This window comes from Scylla paramamosain, chromosome 47 (assembly GCF_035594125.1).
Source record: "Scylla paramamosain isolate STU-SP2022 chromosome 47, ASM3559412v1, whole genome shotgun sequence".
Lineage (NCBI taxonomy): Eukaryota > Metazoa > Arthropoda > Malacostraca > Decapoda > Portunidae > Scylla > Scylla paramamosain.
The window spans coordinates 5,236,969-5,260,631 of record NC_087197.1 but is presented as its reverse complement, the minus strand read 5'-3'; the positions used below and the strand labels follow the sequence as shown (position 1 = coordinate 5,260,631).

Here is a 23,663-nt window from a genome sequence, read left to right as displayed (position 1 = left end):
TATGTGAATTATATTGTAAAAACTCCAGGCAGGAAGAGAAAGAATCAGTTGTGTCACATAAAAATGTTGAATCCTTTCCACGAAAGGGAAGGAGAAAGGAAAAATGAAGTAGGTAAAGAAGTAAAAAGTGTGAATGTAACCACTGAAGTGGAAGAGGAGTGGTCTGAAGTGAAACTAAGTAGGTATGAGGCAATGGTGCTAGAGAACTCATCCGTATTGGGGAATTTGAATGATAAACTGGGACACATGGAGTTAGAAAAGAAGGAAAAGATTGGGGAGATTACTGAAAAATTTAGTTCTTTGTTCCCTGATGCATCCAGAAAAACAAATATGGTAGTACATGCTGTAGATGTTGGGGAGGCTGAACCCATCAAACAACACCCTTACAGAGTTAACCAACAGAAAAGGGAAATCAAGGGAAAGGAAGTGGAGTATATGTTGGAGCATGACTTAACTGAGCCCAGTGAAAGCCCAAACCCGGTTAAGAGAATTTCTGTTTTTGTATGGATGATAGGAAGGTTAACATGGTGACAAAATCTGATGCTTACTCTATCCCTAGAGTTGATGATTATATAGATCATGTGGGTAATGCAAACTTCATAACAAAAATTGACTTATTAAAGGGGTACTGGCAAGTAGGACTTACTGAGAAGGCAAAAGCCATATCAGCTTTCGTCACCATGGATGGATTGTATTAGTACAAAGTTGTTCCGTTTGGGATGAAGAACAGTGGTAATTTTTTTCAGAGATTGATGAACAGAGTACTGAAAGGACTGAAGGGATGTTCTGTGTATATAGATGACATTTTGTTATATACTGAGAGTTGGGAGGAACATGTGCAGGAAGTATTCAGGAGGCTGGATGATGCCAGTCTCACTGTAAACTTGATGAAAAGTTATTTTGTGGGGGCTGATGGAATACTTAGGTTTCAAGGTAGGGAAGGGTGAAGTGAGAACTGTGAAAGCCAAGGTCAAAGACATTGTAGATCTCCCTCCACCCACCAACAGGAAGGAGATACTGAGATTCTTAGGGGCCGGTGGATATTACAGGCGTTTTTGTAAAAATTTCTCAGATGTTGCCATGCCCCTGACCAAGTTGCTAAGTAAAAAGTCAAAATTTTGTTGTGAGGAGGCTTTTGTGAAAATTCAAAAAATTTTCATCAGGGTCCCAGTGCTGCGCATGCCTGATTATGAAAAACCATTTGTGTTATATGTGGATGCTAGCCAGAATGGTGTGGGTGGTGTGTTAATGCAGGATCACGAGGGAGTTGAGCGCCCCATAGGCTATTATTCTAAGAAGTTGCTACCATACCAGAGGGCTTACAGCACTCTTGAGAAAGAAGTTCTGGGACTTGTGCTGAGTTTGAGTCATTTTGAAGTATATGTCAAAGGAACAGGGCAGCCTGTGCAGGTCTTCACTGACCGCAATCCCTTGATTTTCCTGCATAAAATGAAAAACACTAATCATAGGCTGATAAGATGGTGTCTGGTCTTACAGGATTATGACCTAGAAATGCACCATGTAAAAGGCAGCGAGAATGTAATTGTTGATGCCTTGTCTCGCGCCCCATCTAGTCGTGAGGTATCCTAATCAGGTGCCTCACGCCTCTTTTGGGAAGGGGATGTCATGTTATTGGCCGAGTTTACCCTGAAAAGGAACACGTTTTCTTAGCGTTCCCAGTGTTCCGTTTTCCTTCTAAACGTATCTTTATTCTTAGTTATAAGTTAGTATAAGGCTTATTTACTCATTTTATATCATGCAGTATTATTCTCTTCATAATTTAAGTTCTTTATATGTATGTATATGTAAGGAAAAATATGTATTTGAGGTGGAATGTGTTGAAAACTTGAAACGAGAGGCAGTTCTTTGGGTTTTGTATCTGAATCAGCAAATTCTTCTTGAGACAGAGCACCAGAGGCCCTGAGAGAGAACAGAGGGGTGGCGTTTCTCAGGGGATAAATTCGGGTGTGGAGTGGTGATGGAGTGTGTGTGTGGAGTATTAGTGATGTGATGGTATATCCCTGATATCCAGGATCAGGTTAGAGAGCCTTTTGGGATACCAAGAGCTCTTGTCCGCTGAAATTTGGTTGATGAGTTGTGTTGGTTATGTAACACTGAGGGGATAGTGTTCTGGTTGAGGCTGTGGTGGTGTTGTGACGTCATTGGTGTCTTTGGGGATGGTGTTATGGTGCTATAGGTGATCTGTGGTGATGGTGGTGATGTCTTGTGAGGTTTGAGGAGGTTATTACCGTCAACAGGCGGCGAAAGTTATTTCAGACATTCACGATGACACGGATCGTTTATTGAATCTGGTCAAAACCTGAAGACATACTTTAATGATCATAGACAATATTGTATATGAATAATTTGTGTAATATAGGTATGATTCTGCACGTTACTTATAGGATAATGTATTCTTACAGACAGTTGTTAAACTTACGTGTTTGGGTCTTGGGATAATCGTTAAATAACGCGCACGCCCTTTCTGACAGGTGCTCTAGGTAGGTCTATCTACTTCTGTCTCTGCAGCAACACACGTCCTCCCTGCATGAGTGTCCTCAGCAAAGTGTCCCTATCGTCCTCAGTTACTGCCTGGATTCCTACCATGTCCATCGTTATCCATTAGCGACGGCGATAAGGCCAGCCTCATCTTAGCCTCATGTCATAACAAGCATCCTTCTTCTTACATCAACACTGGCTCAACACCGACCGTACAAGGAATTCGTTGACTTTTGCCTCGTCTTGGTCCTCACCCTGACCTCCAGGTCCTTTCCTTCCTCATTAACAAACTCGCTTGCACAACAACAACTTCTTTCACTCGTTTGGTGGTAACAAAGGTAAAATACGGGAACTGTTATTTGGCGACGCAGTGACGGCGTCTGGGGAAATTCCGGCAGCTGACGAAAATATTCCAGCGGCCTGTGGAGTAAAAGGGTTTTAGTGTTTTGTGAAGTGACGGGAATGTCGTATATTGATGTGTATAACCTTTGAGTAATAAGGGAGGCGATATAAGAGCCTGAGTATAAGGGGGGAATCTATTGTAAGTGTGGGAATTATCCTGTGTTGGTCTAGGGTAGAAATTTGTTCCCTAATTTCCTTTAATGTGTACCACCTCAAGTTATTTGTAAGAAAACAATATTATTAATATATCCTGTTATTATATAGAATAATTGTGTTTTCTGCCCCAACATTGATGTAGTATTGAGGTGATTCCTGGCGTGCTGTGCCAAGCTGAGGGTTTTGTGAGAGGGTTTCATAGCTGGCGATTTCGGATAGTTCGGGTAGGTATTCGAGGCCTTTAAAAATCCAGACCTTTAAAACTTTCTGGTATCAGTGTAACGTCCACTTCCTTGGAAAGATAACCGGGGTCGTGACATAATCAACACTTGGGTTCCCCATAAGAATGGCTAAATGACGGCATGCTGCCACTATAGCTAAAGCTTCTCGATCTGAGGCAGAATATCTCATTTCCGTCGGTCTTAATTTCTTTGAGAAGCAACTAATGACTCTAGGTAAACCTTCAGCATCGTGATGCATTAATACTGCTCCCACATGAGTAAGAGTGGCATCTATCTCTAAGATAAGATAAAAAAAAATAAATAAATAAATAAATAAATAAAAGGCCTTAGTCATGTCTGCTCTGTTTAGAATTGGGACGCTGATTCATTTTTCCTTGAAGGCCTCAAACGCTTCCCTAAAGACCAGTCAGAAGATTGTTTTTTTTCCGTGCTAGGTTGGTTAGGGGGAGAAGCTTTTTTTTTTTTTTTTAATTTTGATCATGTCGCTAGTAAAAACTCATTACTAATAAGCGACGTACCTCTTTTGCTGTGCAAGGCTGTTTCATCCTTATCACTGCATCTACATCAGCTGGATTTGGTTTATATCCGTCTTTTGAGACAATGTGATCAAAAACCTCTCTCTTTCTTATGTTGCTCTTGCAGAGATTAAGTTTTATGCCAGCATCTCATATGGTAAAACAGGTGATCTAGCCCTGTCATCAGCGTGTCATAATCCTTGGCATACTCTATATTGTCATCTAAATAATTTTAAACCCAGTTCTCTCTTAAAATGGGAGCTAGTACTTTGGTCAACTGACGAAAGAAAATAGCTGAGGAGCAACTTAAGCCAAAAGGCAGCCTCTTAAAGCGATACAAAGCATCGCCTTCTGTGAATGTGGTTAGGCCTCTACTTGCTTCATCTAACCTAACCTGGTAATAAGCATCATTAAGGTCCATAATACTCGTTTCCTGCAACATTTTCACTATGAACAACATCTCATGTCGGTAAATTAACTCAAAACAGTTGGTTTTCTCTGTGCTGCATATAACTTCGTTTTTCCAGGATGTTATTTAGTTTCTCACGTCTGCTGAGGTTTCCTTTCACAGCATCATTCTCGGGACCGATGGCTTCACTAACTTGTCCAGCTAGCAGTTCCTCAACCCTTTCATGCATATTTTCAGTGCCAGTGATCTTGTAGCGGGCTAACGAGATGGTTGGGCGTAGGGAGATTGCTTTTTTGGTATTATTAATCACTGGTATGTTGATAGTGTGTTGTTCTGAAACCACCGTCAGGCCCTGCCTGCACATGGTTACTCTGCGGTTAAGAAGTAGAAGTGGCTCATCTACCGTCACTTCTACCTGTGCGCTTCTATACTGATTTACACGCATCACTTGAGTTACTCATACGTAATGGCGTGACCTTTCTACAACTTCTGCTTCTTGGACCATTCTTATCATTCTTATGCTCCCGTATTGGTGTTACTGCATCTTAAGTGGATGGATGATATCGTTCCACCCAACAGTGTTCTCTTTATAGTTAATAGTTAACACCACTTGGCCTAAGATTTTCATACCCAGTAGGATGTCAATGAACAATGAACAATGAGTACTGATGCTGTGATAAATTCATAATTTGCACCTGGGATGGTTATCCGAGCTTGTTCTAATACTCTAATTTTCTCTACCGAGATGTCCTTAATCTGTGGAATGGTCTTAGGCACACAAATTGTCAAGTTTAATTTGTGGCCCACACTGTTTTATTAGTGATTCAAAAATTAACTTGTTCAATTTTAAATTGACTATCGGAGACCTGGATATGATAAGTCATTTCACTCGACCTCCTCTACCAAGACATCCTTGTGCCACACGCCTACAAAATGGTCTTGAGCAGTCAAAACACGACCCAGAAGATGGATTCCTCCTACAGCTTCTTTGGTCGAGAGTATTGGATCGGCAGTATAGGTAATGCTGAGAATTCCGTTTCTACTGCCTCAATCTTCTGTCTGTCCTTTCAGGTAAGATCTAAAATCGCCTCTGTTCTAACTGGCTCTGGGGAAGTGTTCATATTTGCTGAGGAAGTAGTTTCCTGCACTCTGTAGACTTCCTCCTTTTTTTGGGGTTAATGCTATTCCCTGTTTAATTTTTTTATTTTTTTATGTATTTTTTTTTTTTTTTTTATGTAGGAGGTGCACCAGCCAAGGGCAACAAGACTGCAACAAAAAAAAAAAAAAAGAAAAAGAAAAAGGCCCAATGAAGTGCTGATCCGCTAACAGAGTCGAAAATGGTAGTCAAAATTTGAAGGATAAGTATCTTGAAAGCTCCCTCTTGAAAGAGTTCAGGTCATAGGAAGGTGGAAATACAGAAGCAGGCAGAGAGTTCCAGAGTTTAACAGAGAAGGGGATGAATGATTGAGAATACTGGTTAATTCATGCATTAGAGAGGTAGACAGAATAAGGGTGAGAGAAAGAAGTCTTGTGCAGTGAGGCTGCGGGAGGATGGGAGGCATACAGTTAGCAAGATCACAAGAGTAGTTGGCATGAAAATAGCGGTAGAAGACAAAGAGATGCAGCATTGCAGCGATGAGAAAGAGGATGAAGACAGTCAGTTAGAGGAGAGGAGTTGATAAGACGAAAAGGTTTTTATTTCACCCTTTCTAAAAGAGCGGTATGAGTGGAACACCCGTACATGTGGAGCATACTCCATACACGGACGGATAAGACAGAGAAGACTCTGAACACCTAACTTCATAGAAGCTGTTTTAGCTAGAGTTGAGATGTGAAGTTTCCAGTTTATATTATAAGTAAAGGACAGATCAAGGATGTTAAGTGTACAAGAGGATTGTGTGTCATCGATGAAGAGGGGGTAGTTATCTGGAAGGTTGTGTCTAGTTGATAGATGGAGGAATTGAGTTTTAGAAGCATTCAACAATATTAAGTTTGCTCTGCCCCAATCAGAAGTTTTAGAGAGATAAAAAATCAGGAATTCTTTGGTTTCTCTGCATAAACTGTTTAGTTCCTGAAGGGTTAGACGTCTACGAAAAAAAACGTGAAAAAAGTGCAGGGTGGTATCATTAACGCAGAAGTGGATAGGGCAAGAAGTTTGGTTAAGATCATTGATGAATAAATAGATAGAGAGTGGGTGACAGGAGAGAGCCCTGAGGAACACCACTGTTAATACATTTAGGAGAAGAGCAGTGACCGTCTGTCACATCACCAATAGAACACTGAGAAAGGAAACTTGAGATGAGGTTACAGAGAGATAGATAGAAGCCGTAAGAGGGTAGTTTGAAAATCAAAGCTTTGTGATTATGTTTAAGGTAACAGCAAAAGTTTCTCTAAAATTTCTATAAAAGGTGACCAAGACTCAGTAAGGGAAGCCTGAAGATCACCAGTAGAGTGGCCTTGACGGAACCCATACTGGTGATCAGATAGGAGGTTGTGAAGTGATAGAATCTTCCTGTTCAGGATAGATTAAAAAAACTTTAGATAGAAATGAATTAAGGCAATAGGATGGAGTGAGGGATTAGAACGGTCACCCTTCTTAAGAACAGGCTGAATTTAGGCAACTTCCAGCAGGAAGGAAAGGAAGGTGTTGATAGACAGAGATCAAAGAGGGACTGAGGGATTAGAACGGTCACCCTTCTTAGGAACAGGCTGAATTTAGGCAACTTCCAGCAGGAAGGAAAGATAGACAGAGATCAAAGACTAGCACCAGGCAATGTGCGAGCACGGAGGCACAGTTTCTGAGAACAATAAGAGGGACCCCATCAGGTCCAGAAGCCATCTAAGGGTTTAAGCCAGTAACGGCATGGAAAACATCATTGAAAAAGATCTTAATGGGTAGCATGAAGTAGTCAGAGGGTGGAAGAGAGGGAGGAACAACCCCAGAATAATCCAAAGTAGAGTTTTTAGCAGAGGTGTGAACGAAGAGTTCAGCTTTAGAAATAGATGAGATGGCAGTGGTGCCATCACATTGAAATAAAGGAGGGAAAGATGAAGAGCAAGGTTACTGATGCTTTTGGCTGGGTGCCAGAAGTCACGAGGGGAGTTAGATCTTGAAAGATTTTGACACTTTCTATTAATGAAGGAGCTTTTGACTATTTGGAGACTTGGCATGATTATGGGCAAAAATATAAAGTTCATGAGACTCAGGTGATGGAAGGCAGAAATACCTTTTGTGGGCCACTTCTCTATCATGTATAGCACGAGAACAGACTGTGATAAACCAAGGTTTGGAAGGTTAGGTGGAGAGAAAGAGTGAGGAATGTAAGCCTCCATGCCAGACACTATCTACCTCCACCCTATCAAGGAAGTCTTTCAAGGTAATCTTTTCCTTCGGGTAAACTTCTAATCGGTTGCGGCAATCTTTAAGCACCCCTTTCAAAATTTTATCTCCTAAGAGTTTTTCTTTATCAGACACTGTGGGCCATCTGCAACTTACAACAAGGCCAGCTTATATTTGATCTGAATTCTGAACTCAATCGGATCCTTACTGTAATGATAGCTTAATTCATTGATGGAATTTAAAATCTGAAAGCTTTGGTCCATGGGTTCTCTAGTGAGAAGGGCTCACGACAATAATTGTTTTTTAGCAAGGATACTCTGGATGTAAACTGCTATTTGGGCATAAACTATGGTTAAGCCCGTTTTCTGCAACTCTACAGGATCTTGGGAACAATTTTCAATTTGCGAAAAAAAAAAATCCTAGTCTACTTTTTCCTACTCCCTGGAGATGCTTATTCTAATTCAGGTATATCACGAGATTTCATGAAAGCTTTGGATGTTGGTGGAGGTTGGTTTATCCTTTACTCACGGATTAAGTCCTGGACACAGTCTTTCAGACAGTCCACTTCCCTCTAGTTCTCTTATCTTCCTTTTGTCTTCTCAGTGGCTTCTCTGTCTCTTCTTGTATGTCAAAATCTATCAGGTTTATGGCACCAGTCGCCATGATGTTGAGTTTACTATCTATTACTGGCTACTGTGGCAAGAAGTGCCAACTAAAAAAAAAAAAAAAAAAAAAGAAAAAAAGAAAGAAGGGGTGTAATTTTCACCCACCACCACTACCGCGCGGTAGGAGTAGGGGAGGCGGAGAACCCGAGCGGAGTGATGATATTAGGTCATCTACCCGGCCCTAAGGCTTATCCCGGTGTTAGGTACCGGCGGGTAGGTCTCTGCTGCTGGTCCTCCACCTGTCCAAAACTCAGGGGAGCATTATGGTTGTTCGAAACATTGACCCACTATTTGAAGACCTAGCCACTATCACTAACAGAAAACATACCATTGAGAAAAGCACAACACTAAAAATGAAAAATAAGCACACAAAAATAAATGCACAATCAAGAATTAACTTGAAATTAAGCTGCAATGAAAATATTGTTACACCCTAAACTAATTTAATGCATGGTCCGTCTGGGAAATCAAGGAATAACTTCTTAAATACCAAAAAGCTGCCACCAAAGATATGTGCCGATTCCCCAGTCACACATTTAAAAAAAAAAAAATAAATAAATAAAAGAATAAGAAAAATAAAATTTAAAAAATCAGAAAACAGCAACTTTATTTATGTGAATCACTAACTGGTGTAACTTGAAGACTAAAGTATACCCAAAAGTTGACAAAAAAAAATAGCTATTGGCTTAAGTGAAGAAGTAAATAAAGAAAGAAATATTTTTACTATAGCACTCAATATAACGAAAACAAGAAAAAACAGACCAAGTAGGATCCCTCTCTATTAAAGTCCCTTTTGGGGGTGCACCACCTGACCAACTAAATACTACGGATACCGGAGTGCTTATCTGTCTCTAGGTTGAGTGGACGTTTGCGCAGTTCTTGTGGGCAGGTCGGGGCCACACTACCACGTACCCTCGCCAGTAGTGAAGTCACAGCGGGAGGAGAGGTAACAGCGATAGGGTGTGGCCACACTGCACCAGAATTGCAGAGGTAAGAACAAACACATGTTAACTAGTACGAGTGGCCATGCTGGACGCAGGTAGCGTGTTCCCTCCAAGCTTACCTGCTACCCTCCCCGCTACGTGAACCCACATCTCCGTCAAAATGGTTCAGTGGCTTCCTGGACGCCAGGCGATCGCTCCTAAGCTAGCTCAGACACGAGTATTATGGAAGGATTAGGCTATTCTATAGGCTGTCAGAGATGGCTTGTAGGTCGTCCATGCGAGCTTGACAGTACACATTGTTGAATTCACCAAATCTTTTTCGTTGTTTGTTAAAGTCGTGAATCCAACAAGATTGATTGATTAATAAATTGATTGATTGATTTAAGTTGTGGTGCCATAACATCGCGGGCATATGGCACCGTTACGACACTTTAAAAGCAGCAAAGATTGTTGGTTAGAATATTAATATAAAAAAAAAATATGGGATGGGTAAAATAATAAAAATCACTAAAAGGAGAATGTTCACATAAAAAAGGAAATGGGATGAACTATCAATCTTAAGTGCTAAAAATGGGAGGGTTGGTATATTACTGTATTAATTCATTTGATTTGATTTAAAGTGAGGAGGCACTGACCCCACTGATCCAGACCAGTGTATATGACGTTGTTCGTTTCGTACCCAAGACACTGACCCCACTAACCCAGGTATCTGGCGTTGTTCGCTCCGTACCCAAGACACTGACCCCACTAATCCAGATATCTGGCGTTGTTCGTTACGTACCCATGACACTGACCCCACTGACCCAGGCCCCAAACCCGGCGTTGTTCGTTGTGTCTTCCTCACTTGCCTCCAAGTCTTCCCTGTGCAAAGATAAAGTTCTGCCCAATACGATATTACTAATAAAATAAAATAAGAACAATTATAAGGTAATCTATAATTTGTTTAGAAGACCAGCTTTCTCCACAAACATAAGGACCTCGTGTCCCTGGGAGGGAGCTTTCTCTTCAAGCATCAGCGACATCTGGAAAGTTCCATTCTCATCGCAACAACGGAAAAGATATCGCAACTCCACCAGACTGGGACACTCCACTACAAATTGTCGCACTGTAAGGGGAACTAAGCAGTCATCACAAAATGGTTGGGTTTCCCGAGACATGAGGTAACCATGAGTGAGACACGTACAACTCGTCCAGAGACAGGCCAGTGCAATCTCTGAGAGGCTTTCTATCCATGGACATAAGTCCATGGATGGAAAGTTACATTAGTTATCTCACCCATCTTAGTGGTGGTAACCAAATCCTCCCACCTGCCATGCCAACTGGCAAGAACTGCCACCCTTATGCTGGAGTACAAGGTATGAAAGATAATGGCCTTGGAACAAGCATACACATACTGCTCTTCTAGACAGGGTGGAATCAAAAGCTTTTCGTCTCATCAACTTCTCTCCTCTAACTGACTGTCTTCAGCCTCTCTCTAACCGCCGCAATGTTGCATCTCTAGCTGTCTTCTACCGCTATTTTCATACTAACTGCTCTTCTGATCTTGCTAACTGCATGCCTCGCCTCCTCCCGCGGCCTCGCTGCACAAGACTTTCTTCTTTCTCTCACCCCTATTCTGTCCACCTCTCTAACGCAAGAGTTAACCAGTACTCTCAATCATTCATCCCTTTCTCTGGTAAACTGTGGAACTCCCTGCCTGCTTCTGTATTTCCACCTCCCTATGACTTGAATTCCTTTAAGAGGGAGGTTTCAAGACACTTATTCATCAATTTTTGACCACTGCTTTGACCCTTTTATGGGACTGGCATTTCAGTGGGCATTTTTTTTTTTATTGGATTTTTGTTGCCCTTGGCCAGTGTCCTTCCTACATAAAAAAAAAAAATTAAGATGGCACTTTCCCCCTCTCCTGCTTCCACTGCTAGGCAGAAAATCCTGTCCATAACGTAAAAGAGAGAGAGAGAGAGAGAGAGAGAAAGAGAGAGAGAGAGAGAGAGGCTGGGATGGAGGGAGAGAGAGAGAGATTGATTGATTGACTGATTGATTTATTGACCACAGGGAAGTACACACCAATAAACACATTAAAAATAATCCAAATTACAAATATACAGAGGAAATTTTTTGCAACTACGATATTGAAAATATATCATCGAAAATAAGATGTTGCATAAAAACAAAACACAAACTCATAAAAACCTGACATAGCAACCAAATAAAAACAAGACACATTATAAAAACAAAACAGCGAAATGTAAATAATCAGACAAGAAATTCATTGAAAATATTTAAAACCCATCAAAGACATGCGTAAAAACTAAATTGTAATCCTATACGTTTATATAAAAAACAAGAATTTATCCAAACACTTTTTTTTTTTTTTTTTTTTTTGCAAACACACATCAACATTAATATAAAGACAATACTTCATGTACAATTCTACAAACATTTATATAATCAGATCTCTCAACAAATAAATTACTAACTGTCGTTACATTATTTCTTTCTCTAACGTGACTGGAAATAGGACAATTTTCAAGAACATGTATCTCCGTTTGAATCATACCACATGAACACAATCTTTCCTCCATGGGAAGACGACCCCTTCCTCGCCGATTCCAGCGTCCCTTTTCAACTGCCAACGAGTGTGAAGACAGACGTAACCTTGTCCAGGACACTCGTTCCAATTCATTAACTTGAACGTTTTTTTATGTAAATGTCATGCACTATTAGTTCACTATCAACAGACTTATAAAAACTTAGCCTCTTTGATACTGAAACTCTCACACGGGTCATCACCTCATCCATTGCAGTGTGCACATCGTCACTGTCGACAGTGATCAAGTCTGTCATATACCTGGACACAACATCATTATACCTTAGTGCCGCCTTAATTGCATATATCAGTGGGTCGTCATCCATTGTGGTTCTTTTTGTCCACATTTCTTTAAAGAATTTTCTTTGCTTTGCCTTAACCAGTGCACAGACTGGGGGCATGCCCAACTCTACCATGCAAACATCATTGTTCGTCGTTTTTCTTACGCCAAGAAGTTGCTTTATACACCATTTATACTGTTTTTCTATAGGCTTCGTGACTCCATTGAGCCAGGATTCACAACCGTACAGTAGCGACGACATAAGTGCAGCATCAAATTTTTATTTTATTTTTTTTTTTTTAACTATAAATGGCACATCATTATTCATATTAATGAAAGATATAAATTTCAAAGTATGGCACATCTTCATATTAGCATGTAACTTAATTGCAGTTAGTTGATGGAGAGCCATCATCAGTAAAGGGACTTCCTAGATAAATGTAGTGATCACAACAACTAATAACATTATTCTCACTACTTATATTTTCCTTATCTTCCTTATCTCCATTCAAGACCATAAATTTCGTCTTGTTATCATTAATGATCATACCACGAGTGCTGCAAAACTCTTGTAAAATTTTTATCCTACTTTTCATTCCATCTGGAGTTGTTGATAACAGTATAGTGTCATCCATCATGACTAAAACATGCAACCATGCAAGGAAACCATCCACAGGACATCGTTGTTTTAACATTTGTATCATTTCATTAAGATAAAGGATAAACAGTATACAAGATGTGGGTGAGCCTTGACGCACACCAACGGTGGTTGCGATGACAGCAGTTCCCACCACACTATTCGTACATCTATACATTGCAGCCAAAGCTAAGAGCATAGTAACACCACATCCCATCCTCTTCAGCGACATAAACAAATCAAACCTCGGTACACAATCATAAGCTCTACTGAAATCCACAAATGTAATAAATAGCTTCAGTTTTTTCCTTAGAGCAATATCCATCAGCACTCTGAGTGTTACCAGATGTTCCACACATCCTCTTCCTGGCTGACTCCCCGCCTGTTCCCGGTGAGGCACAAACCACTGATGGAGGCGAGCTGACAGGACCATGTCATATAATTTTGCTATTGTATTAATAATTAATTGCTCTATAATTACTTGGGAGTGCTTTAGACCCACGTTTATATATAGTAAACAGTTTTGCCGTTATCCAACTAGTAGGGTAAGAGGCAGTCAGAAATATGCCATTAAAGAGTGTAGTTATAAACATTATCCATTGAACAGGTAAAACTTTGAAAAGTGTAGGTGGTACTCCATCAGGGCCACAAGCCTTGCCTGGTTTTAATCTCTTAATCTGTCTATGCACCTCTTCTACGTTGATTATGTCGTCTAGTATCGGTATGTTGAGATGAGAGTGTTCCTGGTTTTAATCTCTTAATCTGTCTCTGCACCTCTTCTACGTTGATTATGTCGTCTAGTATCGGTATGTTGAGATGAGAGTGTTCCTGGTTTTAATCTCTTAATCTGTCTCTGCACCTCTTCTACGTTGATTATGTCGTCTAGTATCGGTATGTTGAGATGAGAGTGTAGATCATTAGCATTCGGGTAAACTATATCCGGTGGATTAAATATTTTTTCAAAGTGCTCTTTAAAGACTTCATCATCTGGCATGGACTCTGTGTTGTTACTGTCGTCTGTTATCTCACCGCGCCAGTTTATTGCTTGCCATAATTTAGCCTCATCATTATTATCCAACATTCTTTCCCACCTTCCTCTTCCATCAGACACCTCCTCTACACGGGCACAACGTGGGTATTTACTGGCACTTCCACATTCATATAACGTTTCAGTTATAGTAGAGGCTGTTACATCTATATCATCACTACACTGTGTATGTAAATCTATCTCATTGAGTTTGGACACAAATAATTCATAGTTGATGTTCTGATATCGTATAGGTTTTTTGCTTATTGACTGGCGATTTTTCACCATATCAATAACGTTAATCTCTGCACCATGTTTACCCAGTTCAAATGATCTCAGTTTAAGAGTTTCGAGACAAGGTGAAGGTAGTTGTAGCGTAACACTAATTGGTGCGTGATCTGAAGGTAAAGAGTTGTCTCTAACAACGTCAAAAGATTCAATCAAGCTGAGTAAACCCTTAGATACGATACAAATATCCAATTCAGATATCCATTCACTTCCTTTACAATAGGTTTTCTTACTCAAATAATGGGAATTCATATTTTGTAAATTGTTAACAACTAGTAATTCTTCTTCAGCACATATGCCAAGTAACGCTTTAGCATTGTCATTGGGCGTAGGCACAGGGTCAAGAATAACAGGATAAGAAATTCCCGCCACATCCACTATGTCCTGCAGTTCTCTCACCGAACAACCAAAGCGAGCGTTCACGTCTCCAATTACCACACATCCGTTACTACAATCATTGTGCTTAACCTTTTCTTGTATATTACATATTTGTGTATTATCAAAATACTCAGAGTCCGAGGGGGGTAGATAACAAGAACCAAAAAGTACACCTGGTGCAATTTTAAGCTTAAACCATATTTGATCCGTACAAGAAAAATCCACATTAAATAATTATATACTTATTCAAAGTCCTTGATCTTTGCTTTGTTTTCATCTTGGTCTGCTGCTAGAGAGAGAGAGAGAGAGAGAGAGAGAGAGAGAGAGGCTGGGATGGAGGGAAGAGAGAAGAGGGTTGGAAAGGGGGAAGGGGGGTGGTTAAAGGTTGTGGCTCTCCTGACCCACTCAGTACCGCTTTCATTGGATTTTCGCCTTTAACGTTAGTGGCTTCGCCCCAGTTAGCCCGGCATAGCGAGGGTTTACTGTGTGTGTGTGTGTGTGTGTGTGTTTATATATATATATATATATATATATATATATATATATATATATATATATATATATATATATATATATATATATATATATATTATGTGTAGTGAGATAATGTGACATAAAATTAAGAAAGTGGCAAGAATAAATAAGAAAAGAAAAATAACAAGAAGAGAGAGAGAGAGAGAGAGAGAGAGAGAGAGAGAGAGAGAGAGAGAGAGAGAGAGAGAGAGAGAGAGAGAAAGACAGGCCAGGGACAAGACTTAGATGCTTCCTGGTCATGTATGTACTCAGCCTGAAACTCCTAAGATATTTTTTATCCGTGCAATTACTCATGTTCCCCACTTAAATTTCCTTACTTCCCCCTATCCATTTAATTTGAGACTCACCCAGTATTTAGTAGAAGAGTTGCCCTTGAGAATTTGACAAGGAAGTAATCAATATTCATCTAGCCCCCTAGTTTAATCAGTAGAAATTTTAGAAGTGAAGTGTTTTATTCGAGTAAAGACTGTGTGGGGAGCAGTGTGTGGGCGGGTGTCCGTATGTACGGGTGTCGCACCCCCCCCCCTTTCCTTGTTCCCACTCCCATTAGCAGCAGAGGGAGAGGCGCACTTTCCACAGTCACTACCCAGCACGTGGATGGAGTAGACGTACTGAGACATGCTCTAATATTTGATGGAGACTAGGACAAGATAAGCAGTTGTTGAGTCAGTTGCCTTAAGGGGATAAGTGAGTCATTACAGGCCGTACGCCATGGCCTACTTATATGGAATAGGAGTCTCCATAGTCTGTCAGAAAGGGTAGTTGTGTATAACACACTCCATACCCAGGGAAGTGACTCCTCAGCCGGTTGGGCATGGCCTGCCATAGTCCTCTGGCTAAGACAATGACCATGGCGAGAAAAAAAAAGAAATACACCAGTCGCATTCAACGCACACAAGACACTCAAAACACAGGGACTCCAATAGGAGGAAAGAGGATGGGTGCCTGTTCACACTCACTGGACGCTATGCAAAACACTGACACAGGCGGTGAGTACCCCAGAGACAAAGTAAACTTCTTCCGGACCCCCAGACTAGCCACAGACTAACCTACCAATTACGCTACCACACTATTAAAGCTAGGAAGATGCACGACTATATCCAACTCGGATATTAGTCACTTTAAGGCCCCCATCACACTCTCCCACATGCACAAAGCTATCTTTGTTTGTACACTCTCTTCTCATATCAGGCAGCTACTGCTCAGGAGACCCAAAGCTGAACAAAGAGATGCGCTCTGGGCTTGATCACATGAGAGGGGAAGAGGGAGGGAACTGGGGAGGAACACAGAGCTGGGACGGCGTGGACCGTGTCACTACACCGCTTCGTCTCTCAGTCTGTGACAATAACATGTTAATCTTTCTGTTTGCTAAGGGGAATGAAAGAGGCTATTTGGAATTCAATTGTTTCATTATAATCCTTAGTTTCTATTCTTGCAGTTGTAGTGGTTTTAATATGGTAGAATTAAAAGAAGTGAACGAAATAAAATAATGCATATATTAGCCTACATAATTTTGTGGCAGCAAGACGCGCCAGACTTTTCTGCCTTCTCTCGCTTCTCTTTCTCTTGCCCTCTCTCTATCCTTCCTTCACTCTATATTTCTTCTTTCTACTTGTGTCTCTTCTCTAATAAAGCACCCTTTGTAACAATGTATTACGCATTTACTCATCCTGCCTGCTACTGGGGCATTACTTATGCATCTACGACCTGATACCTACTGATACCTAATATTTTATAACAGGTTAAACTCTTTGAGGCCATAATTTTACAGCATGTCCGTGTTTCCAGGCAATGATACGCACGAAAACGTTCAAGGCTTGCCGCATGGGAGCAGCAGCTTCTTGGTGGAAACAACGGAGGATAGAGGATTCGGTCAGCAAGTCTGTATCAAAAGCCTGTCGTCTGGGAACAACAACTTCATCGTGGAAGCAACAAAGAATAGAAAGATGTGCTGACAGTGCCTTACTTCACCCTGCACATTCCATGTGCTTTGATCTTTTCCCACTCAGAACTCAGAGTACTGCTATTCATCCTCCAGAGTGAGTAAGTGTGTGTGTGTGTGTGTGTGTGTGTGTGTGTGTGTGTGTGTGTGTGTGTGTGTGTTTTGTAAACTACTTCAAGATTGTGTCATCGTTGCGTTTGAAATTTATCAACTAACTATAGGCGGGTTCTATGAACTGATCCCATGTTAAACTGCATATCCTTTTATCTCATCCTTCATTTTTTTACTAATTTCTTTAATAAAAAAAATACATTCAGGAAGGATAGGAGATTAAAGGCTACTCTCTGGTTTTCTTTTTTTTTTTAATGTTCAACGAAATTTTGTTAAGTTGACTTCCAAGTGTCTGCTAAAAAAAAAAAAAAAAGAGAGAGAGAGAGAGAGAGAAAAAGCTGCTTCAAACAAAACTGAAGAGGGCAAGAGTCCTTTCTTTACCATAGGGTCATAAAGCTGCAGGAAATAAAGTAGTGGAACAGCAAGTATAGAGATTTTTTTTTTTTTTTTTTTTGTGTAAAAACATTCTGGGAAATCAAGCGACAAGATTTGAGGCATATTTTACCATATGCTCCTAGGAACTTGAAACTGTAAATAGAATGTGTGGCTATGGGCAGTCCACTCGGTGTCTTGTCTGCTAACTTCTTCATGGGAACAATTGAATCCACACTTCTAACTACCAACCGCCCCTCCATATACTACCGCTATGTGGATGATATTTTGCTGTGGATGATATTTGCTCCATGTTCGTAACCTGCAAGAGCTCCAAGACCTTAGATAACGTTTCATCTCTGCTTCCGGGCTCAATTTCACCTACAAAGAACAAACAATGGACGCCTGCCCTTCCTGGATATTCTCGTCACAGAAAGCAATTCCAGCTTCATGACAACAACCTTCTCCAAGCCTGCTAATAATGGACTTTACCTAAACGGAAATTACGAGTGCCCCAGGCGCTGCCTAAAATCCATCATCAGCTTCTACGCCAGAAGAGCCTTCACGCTCTGTTTCAGCTGGAAGGACCAAGAACTGGAACATATAACACAAGTCCTCATCAACAATGGATACACAAATTCAGATGTATCCCATGTCATAAAGTGATGCATTGAAAAATTATATGCTCGGAAAGAAGCAACAGATGATGACGAAGAAAGAATCAATTTATATCACAGAGGACACATGTCAACAGACTACAAAACCGAGGAGAAAACCATCAAGAACATCGTGTACAAGAACGTGCGCCCCATCAATGAAAAAAAGTAAAATCAGTCTCGTAATATATTACGAGACGAGAAAGACATCTCAACTCATACTCCGCAAACGACCCTCAGCAAACAAGATGCTTCTTCAAGAGGACCATTTCATTTACCAGCATACCTGAATGACACGAACCAAACTGTCGAGAGGTCTCATGTGCCACCTCGTAGGCGGAGCAATCAAAGAACACTACACTACAGTACACCACAATCGCCTTACTCACCAAGATCTGAATGAAAATACAACAATAATTGACAGAGGACCCACGCCGCCTTCATTTCCTAGAAGCCATATATATCAGCATAAAACAGCCTACGATCAATACCCAAGTAGATGACCTTCAAGTTCTTCCGCCTTCCAAGCGCCATCCTGCCATAAGCAGGACAACCAATCAGCGCCCAACCCCTCTCACTGCATGCTTCATCCGGCAAAACTATAAATAACCTAACCAAAAAAAAAAAAAAAAAAAAAAGCAGCCCTGACTGCACGGAAACTTTTGCCCTTCTATATATATATATATATATATATATATATATATATATATATATATATATATATATATATATATATATATATATATATATATATATATATATATATATATATAATTTTTTTTTTACAAGTTTTGTTCATTACACTTTTGTTGATATGTATTATTGTACACATATGTAAGATACTTGCACTCACTTCTTTATATAACTTTCTTAATAAACTGTTAAACTGCCTTCAGACGTTATAGCAACAGAAACTAATACATCCATGGGACCTATGGTTATCGCTACAATTTACCTTCCGCCAAGAAGATTCTACCTCCTGTTAGACGACATCTTTTGCCTCATCAGCAACAACATCCCAACCTATTACATAGGCGACTTTAATGACAGACACATACTTTGGCAACAACAACAACAACAATAACGTAGGTATAAGCCTGGCAGGATTGATGGACGAAGGAAAACTTCCCCATTTGGGTCCACACTTCCCCACATACATCACATAAAGATCAGCTACAAACCCATACAGTTTTTTGCCAACAATCATCATATTTCAACACATATACGGAACTGGGCCCCATAACTACATCAGGCAATCTTCCGATCATCCTACATATATATATATATATATATATATATATATATATATATATATATATATATATATATATATATATATATATATATATATATATATATATATATATATATATATATATATATATATATATATATATATATATATATATATATATATATATATATATATATATATATATATAATATGTATATTCGAAATCGCTTATAACTCGGGGTTCATTGCTGCCACCTGGTGATCGACATTTCTAAAAATTTCCCTATTCAACACACTACTGGACTCTCACGGACTACTCTCCATAGTTATGATCAGTGGATTACACAACATCTCTGGGTGGAGATGACGAACTCGAGGAGGTGGAGGGGGAAGTGATCAATTACCACACCACCTTCATTTAAGCCTAACAGAAATTCTTTACGCGGAACTCTCTTTGGATTACCAAAAGTCTTGTACAAGAGAAACAATCCCCTTAAACACAATAACATTCAAAATTAGAATACCCTCAATGTCACGTTGATGCATCTGTTCTGTATGACTGAGTACTTTCCTTCGGGTTAGGAGTTACATGTATAATTAGCTGGTTAAGGTGAATTAAAGTGACGAACTGGCAGCCGCTCTTGGTGCAGGTGGCATATATTATATGAGTCCGGCTTTGTGCCCCTCACTCTCCTAGTCGCTTACACTGTGTTCAACTTGTGGAAGTCCATGCTCGAGGTTTGTGGTGTATGTCCTTTGTTACGGATTTAAGATGGACGTCAGTTTGACTGTGTTCATATGTCCAGGCTGACATCAGGGGGGATAATAATTATTTATGCTCTGATTTACCACTTTAATGATTGCAAGTTCATAAAGTTTAATAGAGTATGTCAAGTTTGTCTTAGTGATGTATGGGAAATTAAATTTTAGAGCTCCGCGAATGTGGAGCCAGATACGCATTTCTCTTAAATTGAGGTTGCAGAAAAGACTGCAGATGTTAAACTATCAGTGTATGCGGATGTGGATGCGGATGCGGTTGCGGATTTCTTTTACTTCCATTTCCGCGGTTCCGGTCGTGGATGCTTTATATATATATATATATACTCGTATATATATATATATATATATATATATATATATATATATATATATATATATATATATATATATATATATATATAAAGAGGAAGGGTGAGTGAGTGAAAAATTAGATAGAGAGAGAAAGTAATAGGGAATAAGTACTGCCTTTTCCTTTCTCATACTCCTTTCCTTTTGTCCTTCCCACATCCATCCCTTCCTACTTCTATTCCCCTCTTTTTCCTTGCCCCTGTACACCCCTTCCCTGGTTACATCTACGTTCATGAATCATATAATACATTTTTTTATTATTTCATTATTTTACCTCTTCCTATTTATTTATTATTTTTTCGTTTTCTGTTTCTTCGATCTTTCTTTCTTTCCTAGAGCTATGTACGGCAGATACAACGCAATTTGTATTACTGTGAGATATATATATATATATATATATATATATACTCGTATATATATATATATATATATATATATATATATATATATATATATATATATATATATATATATATATATATATATATATATGCCGCGCATAGCTCTAGAAAAGAAAGATCAAAAACAAAAAAACGAAAAAAATAAATAGAAAGAGCTAAAATAATGAAAAAAAAAAAAATGTATTATATATTTCAAGAACGTAGATGTAACCACGGAAAGGGTGTACGGGGACAAGGAAAAAGAGGGAGTAGAAGTAGGAAGGGATGGATGTGGGAAGGACAAAAGGATTATGGGACAGGAAAAGAGAGTGCTTATTATCCCCTTTGACTTCCTCTCTCCATCTAATTCTTCTCTCACTCCTCACCCTTCCTCCTTATATATTTTTTTCTCTCTACTTACTCCCAGTACTCCCATCCTCTTCATTCGGCCTTCCTTCACCTTCCTTGCTCCCTTTTCTCCACAATGTGTCTTCCTCTCCCTGTTCCTTTCCTTTTCCTCCCTCTTTCGTCTTATCTCAAACTTCCCTTCCTGTCACCTCCCCTACCCTTATCTTTTCCAAGGCTAAGATGAGCTCTCGAGTGTGGCTGGGTCAGTTCGCGCTGTTGTCAAGTCTCTCACTTACACCGCGCCAAAATAGGTGACTGACAAGGAATGACCGCGTGAGGCCTGTGCCAAGGTCACTCGGACAGCAACGCCGCACGTGCTATCTTGTAAAGAATAAAAGGATATATGCAAAGGCGTTTTCACACTCAGATAGTATGTTGTTCATAAAATTGTACAGAATATAAAAGTATGTCATTCAAAATCAATTAGTCACAGTTAACAGTGTGATGGAGGGATATTCCTTAGTCTGTCCAGGGAGATGTGACAACAAAGAGGGATTTGGCAAACCACACTCGAGAGCTCATTTTAGGCTTGAAACACTATAAGGAAGTCATACCTCACTCTCTCCCCATCACTCATTCCATATCATTTACTCTCTATCCTTCCTCACTCTCTTTCAATCCTCTCAAATAATTCCATACTCATTCTCAGTCTCATTCTATTTATCAATCCTCAGGATTGTCAAAATTAGCCCCCCCCTCTCTCTCTCTCTCTCTCTCTCTCTCTCTCTCTCTCTCTCTCTCTCTCTCTCTCTCTCTTATACTTTCAATATCCTTCACTCTTAGTCTCTCTCACTTATTACACACACAGAGATCCTCAACGTTCTTTGACGCGGAGGCGGAACTTTTGTTATCTGAAAATGAAGATATTTATTATTCTAAAACGAGGATGCGGATAGTATTTTCACTGCGGATACTCCACAGATACAGATGAGGAGGCAGATACCCGATACTAGTCTGGTGTTTTAACTCTCCATAGCGTGATGTAAGCTAATATACTTCCAGGTCTAAGTATTACAACCTAGTCTTGTAGCACACTCATCATTCTTTCGTGATTCCACATATATAGGCTGTGTGCATCTTGTCTACGTGGTGAATGAACAATTTGCGATATTCAGAAACAAAATCATTAAATATAAAACGGGTCAAGTAAGCTTATTATCCAGTTAAAGTACAACACATGAATAATTGATTCGAGAGCCTTAATAAACTTATGAAATCCTAAGAAACTACTTCCCTGTCTCTTCCATGTATTAGTGATCTCACAGACCAGCAGGCTGCCCCCACCATAAACAAGCACCTTGTCACCATCTGTCGCACCCTTCCACCCCTTGATCTGCCTGCTCCCAGGTTGTTCAAGGAGTTCCACCAAAAGCCAGCATTCCCTGTTTCCAACTGTACAATGCTTCTCTGAGGCAAGGAAAATGCACCTCTGCGTATCCAGCCACTCTGAATCAGCTATGACATGACCCACATAAATCGTTCCCATCCCTAGTCTTATCTATGAGGTATTTGTGTTCGAGTGGGCTTCTGATGACAGTTTCTCCCCTACTTTATCTCAGGGTTGGCAAACCCTGAGCAACTGCCACCAAACTGTGCGCTATCACTCATCCACATCACCTCCACTTGTTCTAAAGTGTGGTGTTTAACGGCCACTAATATGGCGATCTTTATTTCATACTTTTATTTTATGTTTGTCAACATTGCCGCGCGGAGAAGAGACCCTCTCGACAAGGAATTTCCATACTTCTTGCCACTTTGCTGCTCGCAGCTAATAAAAAGAGGCCAGTGAGGAGAAGAGTGTCATTTATTGTACAGTATTGAAGATTTATTGTACAGTAATGAATCTTACAAGGCACGGTGGAGGCAGTAGTGTCCGTTGTATCAATGCACGGTGTGGTTGAGAGGGAGGCTATACTAGTATTTTCCGGTTGTCTGGTTCTCAATTATTAATACCATAGCTGCTAATTGACTGATTAATTGATTTAATTTATGGCGCCGCAACATTGTGGTTATATGGCGCCGCTGCAAACCCTTAACAGTGACAAAGATTGCATTCTTAAAATATCGGTATCCAAAACAAAATTATAGGTAAAAATGTTAAAAGACCACTATAAAAGTAAACATAAAAAAGGAAATGGGAAGTCATGAAAAACTTAATTGGTAAAAATGAGAGGGTTGGTATAGTAATGTTTCAGTTACTTAATTTGATTTAAAGAGAGGGTGTGCTGAGCCCGACCACTGTGTCTGGCATTGTTCATTCCGCAACCAAAATCCCCACTAAGCCAGATATTTGGTGTTCGTTATGAGCCCAAGACATCGACCCTACTGACCCAGATATCTGGCACTGTTCATTATGTGTCCAAGACACTGACACCATTGACCCAGGCCCCAAGACCCAACATTGTTCGTTACATGTCTTCCTCACTTGCCTCCATGTTTTCCCAGTGCCCAATATTATATTACTTATAAAATAAATAGAACAGTTAAAAGGTAACCTACAATTTGTATAAAAGACCAGCCTTCTCC

At 39.9% G+C, this 23,663-nt stretch overlaps 1 protein-coding gene across 1 annotated transcript in view; it reads left to right on the top strand.

Annotated features, from left to right (window-relative positions):
* Positions 1-18,075: 18,075 nt before the first annotated feature.
* LOC135094936 (uncharacterized) overlaps positions 18,076-23,663 on the top strand; it is a 61,638-nt gene continuing 56,050 nt past the window's right edge. Inside the window, exons 1-2 of the mRNA XM_063995450.1 lie at positions 18,076-18,155; positions 19,872-19,959. Coding sequence (XP_063851520.1) covers positions 18,076-18,155; positions 19,872-19,959 — 168 coding nt within the window. The remainder of the gene's footprint in view (positions 18,156-19,871; positions 19,960-23,663) is intronic.